Source organism: Danio rerio, chromosome 20, assembly GCF_049306965.1.
Source record: "Danio rerio strain Tuebingen ecotype United States chromosome 20, GRCz12tu, whole genome shotgun sequence".
Classification (NCBI taxonomy): domain Eukaryota; kingdom Metazoa; phylum Chordata; class Actinopteri; order Cypriniformes; family Danionidae; genus Danio; species Danio rerio.
The window spans coordinates 38,309,987-38,330,604 of record NC_133195.1 but is presented as its reverse complement, the minus strand read 5'-3'; the positions used below and the strand labels follow the sequence as shown (position 1 = coordinate 38,330,604).

At 35.0% G+C, this 20,618-nt stretch overlaps 1 protein-coding gene and 1 long non-coding RNA gene across 10 annotated transcripts in view; one reads left to right on the top strand and one right to left on the bottom strand.

Annotated features, from left to right (window-relative positions):
- The window catches only part of kif26bb (kinesin family member 26Bb), a 32,413-nt gene extending 13,040 nt beyond the window's left edge, over positions 1 to 19,373 (top strand). The window contains exons 6-15 of one of the 3 annotated variants that reach the window (XM_002665745.7): positions 5,239 to 5,424; positions 5,727 to 5,820; positions 8,381 to 8,643; positions 11,572 to 11,746; positions 11,938 to 12,082; positions 12,886 to 13,045; positions 13,368 to 16,026; positions 16,101 to 16,270; positions 18,828 to 18,978; positions 19,099 to 19,373. In XM_002665745.7, the coding sequence (XP_002665791.3) occupies positions 5,239 to 5,424; positions 5,727 to 5,820; positions 8,381 to 8,643; positions 11,572 to 11,746; positions 11,938 to 12,082; positions 12,886 to 13,045; positions 13,368 to 16,026; positions 16,101 to 16,270; positions 18,828 to 18,978; positions 19,099 to 19,298 (4,203 nt within the window). In that variant the 3' untranslated portion in view covers positions 19,299 to 19,373. Of the gene's footprint in view, positions 1 to 5,238; positions 5,425 to 5,536; positions 5,637 to 5,726; positions 5,821 to 8,380; positions 8,644 to 11,571; positions 11,747 to 11,937; positions 12,083 to 12,885; positions 13,046 to 13,367; positions 16,027 to 16,100; positions 16,271 to 18,827; positions 18,979 to 19,098 lie in introns of those variants that run through there. The other 2 variants (XM_073933525.1, XM_073933526.1) reach the window with 2 other exon arrangements.
- Positions 1 to 20,618, bottom strand: part of LOC137488670 (uncharacterized) — a 28,584-nt gene that overhangs the window by 7,081 nt on the left and 885 nt on the right. For 3 of the 7 annotated variants that reach the window (XR_012395958.1, XR_012395955.1, XR_012395957.1), the window contains exons 3-5: positions 19,115 to 19,189; positions 18,783 to 18,957; positions 2,936 to 3,221 (exon numbers count right to left, since the gene is read on the bottom strand). This is a non-coding gene — a long non-coding RNA (uncharacterized lncRNA). Of the gene's footprint in view, positions 1 to 691; positions 1,656 to 2,935; positions 3,222 to 13,361; positions 14,351 to 18,782; positions 18,958 to 19,114; positions 19,190 to 20,618 lie in introns of those variants that run through there. The other 4 variants (XR_012395954.1, XR_012395959.1, XR_012395953.1 and 1 more) reach the window with 3 other exon arrangements.

Here is a 20,618-nt window from a genome sequence, read left to right as displayed (position 1 = left end):
CATGTAAAATTAAACAGCTATTAATAATTAATTAATTTATTTATCTATTAATTTCTTCATCTCAAGAGAGTGTGCATCATTTTAAGGCAAGGTGCTACAGGCCCAACACTTTTATTCACCTGTTGACATTTTGGGATGGCTTTTCCTCTTTTAGTCTAATGTAAAGAAAACATCAAAAACATCAACTCTTTTATGTGTTTCTTTTAGTCTCTGTAGATTTCAAATAGTCCATTTTCTCAAAATGAGTAACGTGTTCCTTCACTGTCTTAAAATTCATATTTAATAGCACTAAACCAAACTTTACAATTTGATTCATCTATATTCTGTAGGTTTGGTAGAAGAATATGTTATGTGGGGGGAAAAACCTATTTGTTGTACATTCTGAGATTCCCAAAATACCCTAAATGTAATGTGTTTGACTCTGTGTAAAAAAAAGACGTGCTAAAAATACATGCAAATGAATCCATACTCTGGTAAATCACACAGTATTTAACTGTTATAAGAACTGTGTTTTACCGTAGTACAGTTATGCAGTATGTTACTGTATTTTAGTTGCACTATGATGATAATAATAGATAAGCAATACTGTAAATACACATACAGCAAGGTAAATGGTGCTGTAAATGTAAATACAGTATTTTTGCTGTAATTGATTTATAGTAAGTTACTGTAGATTTGACACGAAATTGTTAATCATGTATTTAATTATACACTGCCTCATTTGCACATTTAAACATTGAGGAAAACTTGTAATAAAAAAAAAAGTTTGTAATTGAGCAATTCCAGTGTTACGGATTTGATATTTGCAGTAAAACTTAAACAAAAATAGAGGATAGTTTAACATTATATTGAAACATCTCTTCATATTTTCCAAAACTACAAACCACAGTTATGGGCTCATAAAAATATCAATCTGTAGGCGTATATTACATTTTAAATGAGGAAAATAAGGATGCCTTATAGATGTGACCAAAAAGGTACGCAGGTTTGCAGTACACAACATACATGTACTTTGTAGAGATTCTGTGAATTAAACTGCACAACCCAAATAATAATGCTAATCAAAAGGATTTGGCTCACTATGAAACAACAATCATTGATTTTATTTTGTTCTACATTTATGAGGAAAAAGCTTCATTATGGATGTGACTATGGCATGCCGTTTTGACATTTAATCTATAACCTGTACTAGTATCTATTTTTATGTTACTAGTGTTTATTTTTTAGATACTAGTATCTTTTCCATTAAGTACTATTCATTAGATACTAATGCTTATTCATTAGACACTAGTGCTTATTCATTAGATACTAGTGCTTATTCATTAGATACTAGTGTTTTTTCATTATATTGAATAAGCACTAGTATCTAAAGAATAAGCACTAGTATCTATAGTATTCATTAGTGCCTATTCTTTAAATACATTGGTTATTCATTAGTGCCTATTCTTCAGATACTAGTGCTTACTCATTAGACACCAGTTCTTTTTATTAGATACTAGTACTCATGGGCAATGTAGTGGCGCAGTTGGTAGTGCTGTCGCCTTACAGCAAGAAGGTCTCTAGTTCAAGCCTCGGCTAGGTCAGTTGGCATTTCTGTGTGGAGTTTGCATGTTCTCCGTGTTCACGTGGGTTTCTTCTGGATGCTCCGGTTTCCCCTACAAGTCCAAAGACATGCGGTACAGGTAAATTGGGTAAGCTAAAATTGTCCATAGTGTATGTGTGTGAATGAGAGTGCAAGAATGTTTCCCTGTGATGGGTTGCAGCTGGAAGGGCATCCGCTGCCTAAAACATATGCTGGATATGACGGTGGCGGTGACTAGTTCTCATTCATTAAATACTAGTACCTATTAAACAAATACTAGTATGCATTAGATACAAGTACTTACTCATTAGATACAAATTCTTATTAAATATATACCAGCTCTTATTTATTAGATACTATAGATAGTACTTATTTTAATAGTGACTAGTACCTATTCTGTTGTTACTAGTAATACATTTAAATTGTTTCATTGATTTTTATGGGATATGTCATTGAGATATCAACTATTCAGTTTTGACTAGTATGGTATGTATTCTAGCTGGGCCTAGGAAATCGTATGTACTATTAGTGAATCATTAGATTCTAGTACATATTTTTTACATACTAGTACCTAATTAATAGATACTAGTACTTATGAATACTAATACTTATTCATTACTAGTACTTATTCATTAAATACTATTATCTAGTTAATATATATATATAGTGCTTATTAATTACATACTAGTACTTATTCAATAGATACTATTACTTATTCAATTTACTAGTACACATTTATTTAATACTAGTACTTGTTTGAAATGTTAAATGTTTAATTAAACTCTACTCTTCCATTTGGACTAGTCATAACATAAGACAAGTAAAATGCAGAACTGACGGGTAAAATAAGAATTGTTACTAGTAGCAGTTATAAAAAACACTAGTGTCTAATAAAAAAATACTAGTATCTAATAAATTGGTTCCAGTATGTATTTAACCCTTTGATGCACTACATGGGTCTAAAGTGACCAGTCTAAGCTTATTTTTTCTATATCTATTTTATAGCTTGTGCATCAAAGGATTTATAAGAACTAGTAAATATTAAATAGATATTAGTACCTAATGAATAAGTACTGGTATATAATAAATAAGTACTAGTATTTATTGTGTGACTTTAGTAAATCAAATATAATTGTTTGAAAACACTGACAGAGACATTTTTGAGTATTTTTGAAGTACTGTAAAATGCAAGCCTAGACAAAAAAAAAAAAAAAAAAAAAAAAAAAAAACGTTTTTGCTATTTTGGTTGAGTTTTCTATGGAATTGCTCAATTCTAAATTAATCAACCAAAGGAGTACTGTGCAGTGTCTTGCCTTAAATCCAGTTTTCTGAATGAGCAAAAATGTCTCTTACTTGCAATCCAGACCTCTGATCAGTTGATTTAGATGTCCTTCAGCCTGTCATTGAGATATATCTGATCTCAGGCTTTAGAGACGCCGCTCATACTGTAACCTTTAAAAGTGATGCTAATGGCGGCTCATTCCATCACACTTCCTCCTCCGTCTCCTCGAAGAAGCCAAATCACTTTAACTGCCTGCTCAGCCCGACTTCACCCTCCGCATCGACACTGATGGGACGAGTCTTGAGTTTCACATTCAATCGCTCTCGGGGCAGCACCTGCTCGCCATCGCACTCAGCCCTGCACACAGCAGAGATAATGGATTCTTAAATAATTCATTTCGTGTAAATATGATTTGACAGAGTCGGGATGGAGAAGATAATATCACTAGACAAACGCATTAGACATCAGACAGAGCATTAACCTAAACCCGGTTTACATGTGTGTTCAGTGACGTCATGCTTGTAAAAAGTGAGATGCTTTGCATTTTGAATATAACCCTTGTGGTTGTAGTTACAGGAATAAGAATATTTATGTCTCAGTTCATATCGACACTCTGCAATGTAGATGGTATTAAATCATAGAACGTTCACCGACTTTATGATCAGCACTGCATTAGCGTAGATGATTTTTATATTGGCCACAGTGGTTTAGCGTTTCCTCACCTGTCTTATCCTGTAATTTATTACTGGTAATAAAGACAAATGCATAGTCACGATAATAATAATGATTATAACATTGATAATAAAAATAAATCAGAAACATTCAAATGTCAAACATTTTAGATAGTGTAGTGGTTTTCTTGGTTTTTCTCTTACTAAATCAAACTCAGTCTGTAGGTTATGAATATCAGAAGAATATACTTTATTGTCGACAACAAAGGAGAACTTTCAGGAGACCCCCAGTAGCATCTCTGTCTGAAAAATTCTGTCTCACTCAGGTTCTGGCCCGTTTAAATAGTCTGTTTTTTCCTTTGTTGTACATATGTCACACAAGATCCCTCCTAGTTTAACCCTTGACTCCAAATTCCACCTCTGTCATCTGTTTTTGTCTTAGTTCTACATTTATCACACAAATTCCACCTAGGTTAACCCCTGACCTCAATTTCCACCTAGGTTAACCCCTGACCCAAACCTGGTAACTATATAACTTATCCAGTTCTTGTGATATGGTAATTCTTCTAATGGTATGCAAGTCTACAAGCAGATTATATACATACAATTTGAATATATATATTAACTTCACACTTTAAAGAGTATAAAATCCACTTCAATAGATGAACAACATAGAAATAAAGATTAATATATATTATAATTCTTTTAAATAAGATATATTTTATGTTATATCTATTTAAATATAATGGCCATTAGTTATATGTTATATATATATATTGGTCATATATATATATATATATATATATATATATATATATATATATATATATATATATATATATATATATATATATATATATATATATATATATATTATTTTTGAGGAAAATGTCATTTGTTCTGTAAATTACTGATCACATTTCTTCCAAATTTCGAATTAAATAGTTGTTTAGAACTTTTTTTTTTTTTTTTCGTAAAATAACAAATAAAGTACCTGTCACCATCACCAGCGATCTAGCATTTGCAGATTGCTGGAGAACTACAAATCTGCCATGAACTACAGATCCGATCATGCACTTCATTCACACACCTGGCCCCGATTCCCCTTGATTGCAAACACACACAGCTGAAACTGTTCAGGACTAATCAGATGGACTAAAAGCACAATTATCAAACGTTTATATAATAAAAAAAGAAATAAGCATTTATACATACTGAACCAATAGCTAAACCTTCAAATAGTCTTTTAATTTAACAACATTACACACACACACACACACAACCACACACACACACACACTTTTAAAGCTATGTTTATGGGGACTTTCCATTGACGTAATGACTTTTATATTATATTCTATACTGTACAATCTGTATATTCTCTCCCCTACCCAAACCCAAAAATACAGCATTTAATGGGATTTAAAAGCCTTTTTTCTTAAGGGGTCCAAAAATTGTCCCCACAAAATCAAAATTTACTTGTTTTTCTTTGCTTGTAAGGACTTTTGGTAGATAAGATGGTTCACACTAAATAATTTATCAAATAAACACCAGAGAAAAAAAACATTTGGTGACATTTGTAAAAGATATTTGGTGAACATACACATGGAGATCTTATATAGTTGAAGGTTTTAATGTAAATGTAAAGAAAATCCACATTTATATGTAATACCCAGACATGTTTGTCTTTTCCCCAATTGCAGGTGAAAGTGATGCTGCGAGTCTGTTCAGCGCCTGTATCAGATCCATCCCAATCATACTCTTTCAAACTGGACCCCCAGAAGAGGCAGATGACGGTGCTAAATGTGCCTCAGAGACAGACTTCTGCTGCTTCACTTTCCTTCAAGACCTTCAGTTTTGATGCTGTGTTTGGCCAAGAGTCAGCTCAGGTCAGGCCCACTGCTGTGTTATTTCTGTCTGATGACTGAAAACTGATCATGTCTGGAGCCCATCTGAGTCATAAGAGCATGCAGGGATCTGGTCACTTGAGTGCGGATATTCAATATCTGGATATTCTCATCCAGTACAATCAATAAAATTCATTTCACTCAGTATTAGATGCACATTTGGCTAAATAATTCCACATTGCAGGATAGTTTTTGTGAGTATTCAGAATATAAGATGTGAATGGTGTGAAATTATGAAACATAAAGCATAAAGCATCATATTTATTTATTTGTTTTTTTTTCAGGCTGAGGTTTGTGAGAACAGCTTGTGTGAGGTGCTTCAGTGTGTGCTGGCAGGAGCGGATGGTTGCATACTTAGCTTTGGACAAAACAATGTGGGTAAGTGAGTGATATTAAAACCTGTTTAAACCTATAAAACTGACAGGATTTCAAAAATTAAAAAAATAACTAAATATATTTATTTTTACAAAACCAAAGAAATTCTTTAAATTTGGGCTATATTTTTTGCATTTCTGACTTTTTCCGCAATGTTAACTTGTAAATTAGTTTGCAGATCTCAGAGGAAAAATCTCAATTGTGAGACATAAACTCACATAAGGAAAAAGTAAGAATTATGAGATTAAAAAAAGTCATAATTAGCTTTATTTAATCATTTCATATGTGTTTTTCATTTTGTGATAAAAAAACTACTTTTAAATGCTAATTAATATCTTCCCATTGTATTTTTATTAGTGCTGAGCAAAGATTAATTGCAATTAATCACATCCAAAATAAAAATTGACATAATATCTGTGTGTTTGAATTATAAATATTTATTATATTTATTGTATTTAGTAACATAGATATTTTAATTTATATATAATTTGTATCATACACATATACAGTATATATTTTATATAAAAAAAACATTTTTATAATCATATATGCATGCATGTGTGTATTTATACATACATAGTAAATATACACGATACACACACATATTGAATATTATGTCAACACAAACTTTTATTTTGGATGCGATTAATTGTGATTAATCTTTGCATAGCACTAGTATTTATATATGTATAATATATATATATATATATATATATATATATATATATATATATATATATATATATATATATATATATATATATATATATAATTGATTATATAATAATATATATTTATTAGTCTCACAATCTCAATTCTACATCTGAATAACACTATATGATATTTTGCAGCATGATTTTATGGGCCAGATTACACAGTAAAGGCAAATTAGCATGAAAGCTTGCAATTACATAAACGCCCCAATATAAGTGGAAAGTTTTGCAAGTAAGACAACGTGCAATATGCAAATGTGCAAATTTGCAATATGCAAAAATAAGGAAATGCAAAAAGCCTATGATGAAACAACACAGGCTTAATACATGCTTTTTGAGGGCATTTGATAATGGCACAAATACCAGTAAACTGACAGCTGTGAGCCATACTAAATCACTTTACTGTACATGCTTTAAATTTAAATATTCTCCTCCCATAAATATTGCGTCTGAAAGGGAAACTCCCACAAATGCATATTTAATAAGGTCAGCTGCAAGAATAACTATCCATGGGCAGTGTTGCCAGATTGGGCAGTTTTGAATTTGATTGTGGTGGTAAGAAATGGCAAAGGCGGGTTGACAAAATGTGGTTGGTTTTGAAATGTAAATTGTATTTGCAACTTATTTAACAAAACATAACTGTGTGCTCCTACTCCATTCAGATAGTAGTGACCAGCGCATAGCACACACATGTGGGCCCACCCACAAGAGGAGGTGAAAGAAAGTTGTATTAAAATCTGACTTCTTGGACAAATCTGATTCCCCTTTGTGTGCATGTGCCTGCAGTTAAACTCATGACACTTGTTTATCATGACACTTTTATCAATCATTTTTTTCCACAATTGACGGCAAGAACAAACATAGAAGCATTGTCTGAGAACACAAGAATTATGTTCAATAGAATTTAAAACACCAAATGGTATGAATTTATATCCCATTTCGAAAGTAAAACATAGATAAAAGTAAAACATAGTGTAATTTACACAACATTAGTGGGGGCAGTGTTTTACTGTTTTCATGTGATCTGGTTATGTCGTTGTTCTGTGACTGCAGGTGTTGATTGCTGTATGGTAAAAAAATATGCCAGTTAAAGTAACTAGGTTATCTAAATGAATCAAAATAAAATATTGATCTTATCTTTTGAGTGTGTTTTTGTGAGTTTGGGCGAGTATTGGACAGCTTTTGGGCTGGGAAAAAAATCAGCTATATCTGGCAACACGGCTTTTAATTGTTTCACTATGTGTCTTTAGTAAATCCTGACAGTAGTTTTTATAAGTATAATCTGGATCTTTATCTCAAAACTGACATTTACTCATGGTGTTGACACAAAAAGGTTTAGGTTTACATATGTTTGTGCCATCTTGTGTGACTTGTAGGGCTTCTTAATGAATGTGCATGAAATGTTGTCCCTTTAATGGACGGCGTAGAGACTACACATTGGGTCATCACAGGTCATTTACCTTTAAGATTATTAATTGTTATCCGCCCAAAATCCTGACAAGAACCTCTACATGGCATTTGAGGTATGACATCATTCTCTATTAGCTAGATTGAATTACCCGGCCACCATGTTGGCCCTTGGCTCCCAGCCAGACATCATAAATCTTTTAAACCGGCCCATGCTTGGCTGCCAGTAAAGTGCTTTACATTTAATTGGTCATGACATTGCCACAACGCATTTTACACCCCAGTTTGTAAAGTTGTTGGCCACGAATTTGAGCATATTTCAGGCTGTGGCTTTTTTGTCATTCTGAATGGTGATTTATTTGGCACAACCCCAATGGGAGGCTTTTCTAATGACTATCTATTATGAAAAATGGCATTCTCGCTTTCTTTCTGTTGGTTCACAGGAATGTCTTACACAATGATCGGCCACGATGCTTGCACTCAAAGCCTTGGAGTCATTCCGTGCGCAATCTCGTGGCTTTTCAAGCTTATTAACAGGAAGAAAGACAAGACATGGGCGAACATCTCAGTTTCTGTGTCAGCTCTGGAGGTCTGCGGGGAAAACAATGGCATCAGGGATTTGCTCTGCGATGTTGACACGAGCAACTGCAAGGAGACCTATAAGCCAGATGCTTACCTCACTGAGGACCCAGTCTATGGAGTACAGGCAAGTGTGGAGTGCACTTCCTTTGTGCAATGTTTGTTTTAATATTGCACATTTACTTTATTATTTATTTGTGCAACTCTTTTTGCACATGATTGTGTTTCAAATCAGCTTTGCTAAAATAGTACCTTACAACCTGAGGGCACAGTTGCATGAACAAAAACAAAATCCTGCATTAATTAGCTGGATGATTAAATTTAATGCTGTATGTTTGGTTTTTTTATTGCTAGACCACATCAGGATAGCTAATTTACAAAAAACAAAAGAAAAATGTCCTGCTCGCACTCGTCCAAATAGTGACGTGAAATAACACACTAATATTAAAAGCTTTATAAAAAGCAAACAGTATAACTTGTCCAAATATGATTTCTGTACTTTGTCACCAAAAAGAAAATTGTGCTTGGAGCAAAGGAACATCATTCAAGTGAACTGGGCTCAATGACACATTTTTTTGTTTAATTCATTGTTTATTGTTTTTAAAATTAAATAATTTTTTAAAACAAACAAAACAAAAACAAGATGAACATACAAACAAAAAAAGGACAAAAACAAGGATACCAGTAAACACAAGTTAAGTAACAAAAGTCATTTAAAAAATGTCAAGAGTTCACACTGATGATTGATTATAAAGCTTGTTTGGCATCTTGTCCTGGGAGAGCCTTGAGCTCAAAAGATCCTTGAGCCCGGGGCTCCCTCCCATTTGCAAGGCGAGAGGGGAGTTTGAGCTCAGGTAGATCTGAAGAACTCCCCTGCTGTAGTAGCTAATGAACAAATAGTGATTGCTCTTCAGAGAAAACTACTTACTAGGTGCATGTCTATGGTGCCGATTTGGATTAGTCAATTAACTTAAGTTTCATATTTTTGGACAGTGTGAGAAAAACTGGGAACCCACATGAGCATGGGAAGAATGTGTAAGCTCCGCACAGAAACGTCGGCTGGCTTGGTAAGGACTAGAACCAGTGACGTTCTTGCTGTGAGGCAACAGTGCTAACCACTGGGCCACCGTGCCACCCATAGGAAAGGAGGAAGAGTAGTGGAAAGGGGGGATTCTTCAAAATGAAGATGGCTGTTATATGGAACTTAGGGTATTTATAGTGGCTTAGAAATCGTCTGATTGGTGAATCATAAATTGGATAATGTGTGACCAGCCGTAGGTAATCATAAGCACGTGATCCTCTCGAAATTAGTTTATAAATAAACTTCACTTAAAAAAAGTAGAATACAAAAATCTGACAACAAAGTTCTGAGAAAGTGAGTAAAGTCACACTTATTATGCAAATACATCTGAGGTGGTCAGACAGTTGTAGGTTTATTAGAGGCATGCATATTTTTTCAAAAGACACCCCACTTGTTTCTTAAGTAGTATGTATATTGTTCCAATAGCATTGTTTCAATAATACAATTTTTAATACAACATTTATGCATTTTAAAAATAATTCACAAAATCATCTTTTCTAGTGAAATAATTAATTTAAAAAAAGTTCATATATATTTCAAATAATTAATTTAAAAAAAGTTCATATATATTTCATTATATAATTTTTATTATAAATGCTGGCCACACTTTTTTATGTACACTTCTCACTTTTAAACTGTTTAGCTCAATATACTCATAATTTGCAGCTTATTAAGTTATCATTGGGAGAACTTAATTGTTTTATATTCATTCATTAATTTTCTTTTCAGCTTAGTCCCTTTATTAATCTGTGATCGCCACAGCGGAATGAACCGCCAACTTACCCAGCACGTTTTACGCAGCGGATGCCCTTCCAGCTACAACCCATCTTTGGGAAACATCCATACACACTCATTCACACTCATACACTGTAGACAATTTAGCCTACCCAATTCACCTAGCGCATTACTTTGGACTGTGGGTGAAACCTGAGCACCCGGAGGAAACCCACTTGAATGCGGGGAGAACATGCAAACTCCACACAGAAACGCCAACTGACCCAGCCGTGGCTCGAACCAGCGACCTTCTTGCTGTGAGGCAACAGCACTACCTACTGTGCCACCGCATCGCCTGTTTTAAATTTTACATTTTAAATAAAATTTTTAAATAAAATTTGTAAACATGAATAAATTAACTTAATTCCTTCATGTTGTCCCAACACATTCTCCCGCTGTACATGTCATCAGAGAGGGAAAGCCTGGTCTATTAGTGACAGTCTCTCATTATTAGCTTAAATAGCCCTGAGTGAGAAGCAGCAGTCCGCCGTTCGAGTTTTCAGACGTACCTGCCAAAGATAATGTGAGCGAGCGACTACCTTTATCTGAGCCACTTCTTTTTAAATTTTCAGATTATCACAGAGACAATTGTAGCTCTGCCCTCTATCAAAATCTCAGTCACCAAAATGACATGGTTTAGGTCAAAGCCTAAAAGGAGCCATTTTATAGAGCTATAAAACATTATCTGTGGGCTATTTTGAGCTGAAACTTATATTAACAGATATCTGATACTTAATTTATATATTGTAAAAATGGGCATAAAAGGTCTCCCTTTAGGAAATAGTTAGATTTAGGTATTGAGAAGGATTAGGGATAACAATAAACAATCAATGTCAGTAACAGGCAGACAATAAGCCACTAATTATTAGTGAGAATTGGTCCTTAAACTAAAGTGTTCTCGAAATATTCGCCTTGGTCTGACTCACAACCTCAGACCACAACATCTTGCATGATGTATGTTGTGACATATTCACATCATGTCGCTCATTGACCAAAAGGAAGACTTGAGATTTTCATTAACAGATGAACTCTTCTTTTAATTTGTTCCAAACCCCAAATATTCCTTTAAGACGCCTTTTGCATGCCATTTATAACCCTTTGCGATCAATACAAATCTAATGCGGACTCATTGATATGTTAATTGAGACATTTCCATTTACTTGAGAGTCTCATTATTGGATTGTGTTATCTTGATTCCAGCTCTGCAGCCACAATGTACTAAACGCTCAGACTCCAGAGAGAGCTGCTTTCTTGCTGGATGCGGCTATTGCGTCTCGCAGTGGGACGCTGGACAGTGAAGGGAAGCACTGCTGTCACATGTTCTTCACCCTGCATGTTCGCCAACAGCACATAGGAAGCAGCAGCAAATCTGGGAGTGAGTTCAGATGCTTCTTTATGATGCTAATTAGGGATCGTCAGTCCAGTTCTTGATAATTGGATGTATTGAGGCCTACTGGGCAGTAGTTGTAATGGAATAGTGCTTTGCTATTCATCCTAATATTCTATTTATGTTTCTTTTATATCACTTGTTTAACTTCCTGTGCTAATAACTTGTGTTTTCCTCAGCGAATGTGGATCAAAGTAAGCTGAGCCTGATTGATTTAGGGAGCTGCGTTGGGGAAAGAGAAGAAAGCAACTGTGGGGTCTGCCTTGCTGAGCTGGGAAACTTTATCACAGCCAATCTCAACAGACATAAACATGTTTCTAATAGGTATGTCTATGTATAACTCAATTATAAAGGCAGAAATTTACTAACTGTTTATTTTGACATAAAATACAGTTATTTCATTAAAGGGGACCCATTATGCAGAACTTATGTTCTTAAACTGTGCTTAAACACAGATGTTTGTATACACTGGGTGTAAAAAAAAATCAAGCTATGATGATAAAATTGAAACTAATTTGCTTGTCTCTGTTGAAGCTTGTGTGTACTCATCAAAATGTCTATCAAGACTTTAAACTAACAAGACTTAAACTATCAGGTGAAAGAATGTCTGAGACACATGCTCCACCTTGTTCCGGATAGAGGGTGGGGAGCAGCTCATTTTTATTTAAAGACCCACATATACTAAAATGGAATTTAACGCATGGCATAATAAATAATCTGTGTGTTATTTTGAACTGAAATTCAAATTTTGAACCCACCTATATCACATCTTGTGAAAAGTTTCTTTTCAAAGAAAAAATAAATTAAATGGATAGTTCAAGCCAAAATTTTGTATTGAATGGAGCTGAAGTTGAAATGAAGTTTTTTGTTCTGTTGAGCACAAGAGAAAAGATACTGAAGAATGCTGTACACATGTAACCATTGACTTTCATAGTATTTGTTTGTCCTACTATGAAAGTCTATGGTTATAGGTTTCCAACATTCTTCAGTATATCTTCTTTTGTGCTCAACAGTACATTAAAAATTCTAACTTTTATGTAACAAGGGTGAGTAGATGATGACAGAAATAATAATTTTTGTGTGAGTTTAAGTATATTTGATTATCTATGATAATTTGTTTATTACAGGGGAAATACATTAGCCATGCTTCTGCAAGACTCTCTTAATGATGTCAACTGCTGCACTACAATTATTGCCCATATATCCACTTTATCTGAAGACCTCACAGAAAGCCTCTGTACAATGCAGACTGTGTCTCGAATGCGAAGGCAGAAAAAGAAGACAAGGGTAATCTTTTATATTAAGAAATTATATTTTATTGTCTAAAATATTTTTATTTCTATAATTAAATATTGAATATCTATAAGTAAATATTTAATTTAATTTCTTTTTTGTAATTTAATTGATTTTTTGTAAATACGACTGAATTAAATTAAATTAAATTAAATTAAATTAAATTAAATTAAATTAAATTAAATTAAATTAAATTAAATTAAATTAAAATTAATTTAATTTAATTTAATTTAATTTAATTTAATTCAGTCGTATTGTCCTGTTTTTGAATGCAGTGAATTAAGATCTAGTTTTATTTTTACTTTTTTTTACCCAGAAATCTTCCTCAAGCTCACCTGGAGGAAGAAGCTTAGGCAATGAGAGGAAAGTTAATAATTCCACCAAAATGAGATTCCAATCGACAGGAACCCTGGATCAAGATCTCTCCTCTCCTGGTTTCTCTAGTGATCCAGCATTTTATCCTGGGAGCGACAACTCTTGTGATACTATTATCTCAATGGATCGGTCTGGCCTCCTGGATAAAGAGGTTACAAACAGAAGCAGAGAGGTTTTGCCTATTATTCCATCTTTACTCAAGAACAAATTAGAGACCAAGAAGCTCTCGCTGATGAGGTTTTGTGAAATCTCTCCACCAATTGGCAATCGCATGAAGCAGATATCAAAAGAAAAGGGCAAAGAAGAGCCAACACCAACAATATTGCAAAATAAATCAGATTTTGAGTGTCTAAAGTGTAACACATTTGCAGAACTCCAAAATCGACTGGGAAATATAGATGGAACAGAGCTGGACCCTTGCAAAGATCAGGAAGTGCATGCCATGAACCAAAACCAAAACCCTCACTTAAATCACGCTGAGAAAAAATCTAATTCATTGCATAATCAAGAGTCAAGCAAATGTGAAGTTACCAGACAAGGAAGCTCATCAAAAACAATTGCCATAATTCACAACAGTGAACAAATTTCATGTACCACCAATTCACAGATTATTAACACATGTCCACAACAGTCACATATTGTCAAACCAATCAATTCCATGTTGTCTAGCCAATCTCCAAGCAAATCTATGCTTTACAATAAAAAAATGGATACGACGCCCACTTCACTACCTTTGAAATTTGAAGACCAAGATAAAACAAGAGTATCAGACGATTCCACAATGCAAACTCAAACACGAATATCTCCCATTGGCAAGAGTTCTCCAAGATCTACCTCTTCTTCTTCTTTTTCGTCATCCCTCTCTTCCAGTTTGAGCTCCCCAGCTGTTTCTGCCTCTTTGAATGGAGACGTTCCACCTTGTACCTTAAAGAACCAACGAGAAATGAGGGCCACCATTACTGTGACTGTTCAGCAGCCACTGGATCTTAATGGACAAGATGAACTTGTGTATACTGTGGTTGAGGAGGTAACAATAAATGGGGCCACTGATCAAGGAAAGGCAAAAATATTAAGTATTCATGAGTCACACTCTCTCCAGGCTTTAACGCCAGGAAATCAGTCTGTCAGGATTATCGGTAGTGTAGGTGAAGAACAAACAGAGGGTTTTTATAGTTGCACCTCTAATGCACAGACATCAGAGACTGAAATCTCCACGGCCTCGTCTGATACAGCTGCCCGACATACTAAAATCAATGCACATATTGATTCAAAAGGCCTGTCGCAGCATGAGACTTGGCCTGAAGTGCGTCTAACAGAAGATGTGAAGGAGATACCTAAAGAAGCCAAGGTTAAACTTGACCCTCACTGTGAGATCTCGAAATCCAGACAATTTGCTTGTGAAATTAAACCTGAGCAGAGCTGGTTGTGCCAAAACAAAAAGAAAGATGTCAAAGATTGTCCACACTTAAACAAAGAACACAAGAATTCATGCAGTCCCAAAGACACTCTTGAGAAAAAACAATATACTAAAAAAGAATTTACCAATGGTCAATCTGCAAGCAACAGTCCCAATCTAAAAAGGAAAGATGCAAAAGAAGAGGCTAGAACAGCCAGAAGTGCAATGCTAAACCAGGCTACGAAATCTCATTTTGAAGAGAGCAGTAAGTTGTTTAATGCAAAACTGAAAGCATTATGCGGTAGGAGCCAAACTTGGGATCAGAGTAATAGCGGGAGCTTAACAGGAAGCTTGAAAGGTAATTCTAGCTCTCCGAGACTTAAAAGCAAGTACCTTGAAGAGACTGCTTTCATCAACGTGGCTCCTAAATGCATATTAGATGAAGAATCCATTCCATCTCAACGCAGCCCTCTTCCTTTTAAAGAAGACTTTGAGGATTTTGTGAGGTGTCGAGCTAGTCAGAGTCTTGGAAGGGTTCCACAGTTCTTCCCAATGCATGATGCCAATGACACAACCCGGACATCTAAAAATGGTCACTCTAAGTCAACCACTGGAAATAAATTCACCACTAGTTCAAAGATCCACAAGATGCCAAACTTGTCTCCCAAACCCACCAGACACCCGCTCAACAGAAGCTCAAGTTTTTCTCCAAATGGAGCACCTGTCAACCAAAGCTCTTGGACCACACACTCCCTGTCCCGAAGTCAAAACAATGGAAGTTTGAAGTCCCCTGGAGCAATACGGAAAGGAAGGGTTGAGCTTTTAAGAAGCAGTCGAGACTCTCTTTCTGCATTTAGTCAAGGTGGGTCTGATTTAGATGAAAATGAGGAATTGGAAACAATGGAGCCATTTGTTCACACATTGCCGTCCCCGTATAGTCGGATTACAGCTCCACGGGCACCACACTGCAGCGGGCATGCCAGTGATACCACGAGTGTACTCAGTGGTGAGCTTCCTCCTGCCATGTGTAAAACGGCTTTACTCTATAACAGAAGCAGTATGGTTAGTAGTGGCTATGAAAGCATGCTTAGAGATAGTGAGGCTACAATCAGCAGCAGTTCAACACACAACTCCATCAGTGATCAGAGCTGTTCACTCGGTGCTGCAAAAGGGGCAAGAAGTACCAAGAAAAGAAGCAACATTGGTGAGAAGTGTTCAGAATCAACACAATGTGCATTATATACAATAGGTTGTTCACTTCATTGTCTTTATCCACAGGGTCCAGTGTAAGACGTCCATCTCAAGAGAACCTCATGTCACTGAAGAGATCCTTAAGCGGGCCCAAGACACACCGAGTGGATCGGAGTGTTTCTGACTCTTATGAAATTAAAGTCTATGAGATTGATAATGTAGATGGCGTACAGAAGAGAGGTGGGGCAGGGAACAAGGTGAGGTTTAAAATGTGTCAATGAAACAAATCCTCTGTCTGTCTGTCTGTCTTCCTGTCTGCTTTTGAATTTCTTTCAAAAACGGCTACCTTTGTATTGTCCAATAAATAGGTAATGCTTGACTCAACTCCCATTTTATCAGCTGCTTAAATGCTACTGTTTTGTAAAGTGCCCTTTTTTGCAACTCTTTTTTCTGAAAGTAAAGGCTGGAACACACTATTATTTTTATGCTTAACAAACCAAACTGTAATTGGTTATTAAGATATCAGTCAGGTGGAATTTTGGGTGTTCTTTAGTGAACAAAACAATGCAAGACTAAGGGTGTATTCACACTTGTTTTGTTCCACTGAATCAAACTCAAGTTTGTTTTCCCTTTGGTGTTGATCTGTTGGTCAGGTTTTAAATATAGCAATTGCATTCTGATGTGCACCAAATAAATGGACAAAAACCCAGCAGTAGTGATGGACTTAGTCTGCTTCCATACAAACTCTAATAGAGTTCACTTAAAGTGTGAATATTATCAGACCTCAATCCGACTCATTTGCAGAAATCCCTGTGCCTTTTGAATTATCTGGATCCTGTAGTTTGAGTTGTGTTCCCGAGGTGTCTGCTGATGCTAGCAACCTTCAATCACACTCTCTAATGAACCACCACTAACAAATCCCAATCTATGCCCCAACTCTAGCTCTAATATACGTTTTATTATGGATAAAAAAGGCATTGCAGTTTTCGTCTGTTCTGTGTTTGTCTGAGGTAACTACACACTTCAATACAGGTTAATACACGTTTTACGACTGAGCGTTTTTTTTGTGTGTGTCTACATTTCAAAGCAAAGAGCTTGTGCAAGCAAAAGGCACAATATGTAAAGGATCCGGACGGAAGTAAAGAGGGTTAAGGAGTCAAAGGAGAAAGTGAAAAGCGGGCAGGGATGCATGTGAGGAGGGGATCGGTAAAATGAGGTGCAGGATAAGATTTCAGAGGTGCCAGATCCAGCTAGTTCAGGCACAAATTAAGTGCTGAATGGCAGACACTATGCCACAGGAGTACAAGCATTTCTGTCCAATAAATGTCTGACTTCAGTAGACATGGTTTAGTTTAGAATCTCTGGTTCACTTCCAAAAAGTGTAATGTGAATGCAAACCAATTAAAAAATCTCAATATTATGTTTGGTCCCGACCAAAGCAATTGAACTAGTGGACTTTCCTGGTGTAAATACATCCTGAGTGATATTAAACATGCTTGATATTTTGTTTTGGATATAGAGCATAAACAGTGGGTACGGAAAGTATTCAGACCCCCTTAAATCTTTCACTTTTTGTTATATTGCAGCCATTGCTAAAATCATTGAAGTTCATTTTTTTACCTCATTAATATACACACAGTGCCCCATATTGACAAAAAAAAACACAGAATTGTTGACATTCATGCAGATTTATTTAAAAAGAAAAACTGAAATAACACATGGAAAGATGCAACAAGTTTTTCACAACTGGATTTGGAGATCCTTTGCCATTCCTCCTTGCAGATCTTCTACAGTTCTGTTAGGTTGGATGGTAAACATTGGTGGACAGCAATATTTAGGTCTCTCCAAAGATGATCAATTGGGTTAAAGTCAGGGCTCTGGCTGAGCCATTGAAGAACAGTCACTGAGTTGTTGTGAAACCTATGCTTTTATGTCAGTATGGGGTGCTGTGTGTACAATAATGAGGAAAAAAATTAACTTAAAAGATTTTTGTAAAGGGCAGCAATATAACAAAGAGTGACATTTTTAAGGGGGTCTGAATACTTTCTGTACGCACTGTATTATTTCTTTTGACATGTTCCTCCTCGCAATGTGAGATGAGAATGAGCGAGAAGTGCTCAAATCTTGTAGTGTTTTCCAGTCTAATTTCTTCAAATCCTAAACAATATACCTGTTTTCGACAACCTGCAAACCTGTTTCTTTTTTGTTTTTAACTCTGATTAGAATCATTTCAGAGTAAATGTGACTTTTATATACATGTTTTTTATCATTATTGAAAAATATGCAAACTTTTTACATTATATTGTTTTTCAAATGTGTCTTTTTATCATTTTTAATAAAAGATTTAAGTTTATATTCAGCAATGTACTGTACAAATTCAGGAAACTTTGACATTGTTGTGTTTATTCCTATTAATTCTCATTTAATTATTTGTTAATATTCTGTACTGTTGCTCAAATGGTGCTTCATTTTGTCAAAACAATGTTGTTATCACAGAAACCAAAACTGTATGTTCAGGAATTGCTTTTTTACGTGACTGTTTAGTCGATTTATGTAGTAGGATTTTGTTGCAAAGTTTCAAATGTACAGTTGCTCATTCATTGTGCTGTTTTAAATAAATCTCACAGTGTGTAATTCGGTGTATCTGTGTATTTGATGGCTTTGTGCCTCATTTAAAGGCAATATTTGAATTGTTTGTACTATGATATGTAGAATTAAAAAAACTGTAATGGTAAACCTGTGGTGTGATGCTAATCTCAGATCACTCACATTTCATATGGAGGGAAACTGACATTTTGTCATTCCCGTTTTCAGGGTGTAGTCCTCTTTAGTGCAAAGCTGAAATTTCTGGAGCATCGACAGCAGAGAATAGCAGAGGTGAGGCTCAAGTATAGTGCTCTCAAGCGGGAGCTGGAACATGCCAAGCATCATCTGATGTTGGACCCTGCAAAATGGACCCGTGAATGTAAGAGTTAAAATATTGCTCATGCATAATAATAAATGTTAAGAACACTGTAGGGAATCACAAACTCCAGATTGTGATTATTCATTAATTATGATGCTGTTTGTTTCATGTATTTTGCAGTTGACTTATGGCAAACCTTTGAGGTAGACTCCCTGGAGCATTTGGAGGCCTTGGAGGTGGTCACGGAGCGACTAGAGCGTCATGTTAACCTCTGTAAAGCACATGTGTTGATGGTCACCAGCTTTGATGTTACACCCAAGTGCAGACTAAAGTGGAGGCATCGGCCCACCATAGATCATACTACATTTGTAGGAATATAGCATGCAGTGTTTACATGTTATGCATTGTTTGAAATTGTATGCAAATCAATGCCTTTAAATGATCTCAAAAGCTTCCATTGGCATTTACTTGAAATTTAATTTGCTGTAAATGGTTTGTGCTGTTAGCATTAGCCTTAAAGCTAACAACAATAGGTTGCAGATACTGGCTAAACTTAAATTGGCTGATAGGCTTTCCACGCCTGAAACTGTTAAGGTATAGGGTGGTGTTTTTGGACAATCGTGTTTTGTTTTTTTGCATTTGTATAACCTTTTTTGTCTGTAATATAACTGCTTGTATAGGTATTTAATCAGTTTCTCTCTGAAGCATAACTTTATGATTATCTGCATAAGAAAAAAAAAAACTGTAGCACCTTATTGTTTCACAGAAATGCATATATTTTGGCCTAAACTTAAAAGTTGTGGTAACCCACTTCCTTTGAAAATAAAATAAATAAGTACAAAATAAAATGAAAGGGTGTGAAATAAAACTAACCTATTAGCCTACACCCTTTTTAAAAGGGGTAAAATAATGGGTTAGAAAAAGACCTCTGCAAAAGCAACTTTAACTGAGAGTTAAAATAATCCCTTTCAAGGTAATTTTAATACCCAGTGTGTATTTTTTGCCCTTGCTGATGCTCTAACAGCAAATAATTTGGAAGTCCTAATGTAAAAGTTATTTATTTCTTGTGTATGCTAAAATAAAAAGTTGTTATGCACTTTTGTATGCATTGTCTTTAAGTTATAAATTATTTAATTCAAATTATAGCAATTTATTGACATGTTAAATACTCACTGTGATCATTAGATTTTATTAAAAGCATGATTTTCTTTTTAAAATTATTTATTTTTTCACATACTAAAACATTCAGACCTAAAAATAAGTCAACAGATCAGCTTATAGACCTGTCACAACACATCTTTCCCAGCTATGATGAAGTGCAGCCCTTATAAGAGTTCACTAAGATGTTACGATAGCACAGAAACTGCCCTATTATTAAGTCAGGGACATATTGCAGCAAGCCACCATAATGACTCCATTTTGCAAAGGGTTGCGTTTACTTTCTGCTCCAATTCCTGCGTATTCTGTTCATTTATGTTTGCCCGCAATCTGTAATTTCAGCCCATAACAGTTTATTTATTTTTGGGAGGGAACAAAAAAGATTCTTTAAGGTATTAAATATTTTAATGTAATGCTGAGGGATTGGTAAAACTATATACAGTATATACAGGCAGTCCATTTGATTCCATTATTAATTTAAACAGTCTGAGGAGTTTATGCTTCTTTGTTTTAACATCATATTATTCAGAATCATTCATTCA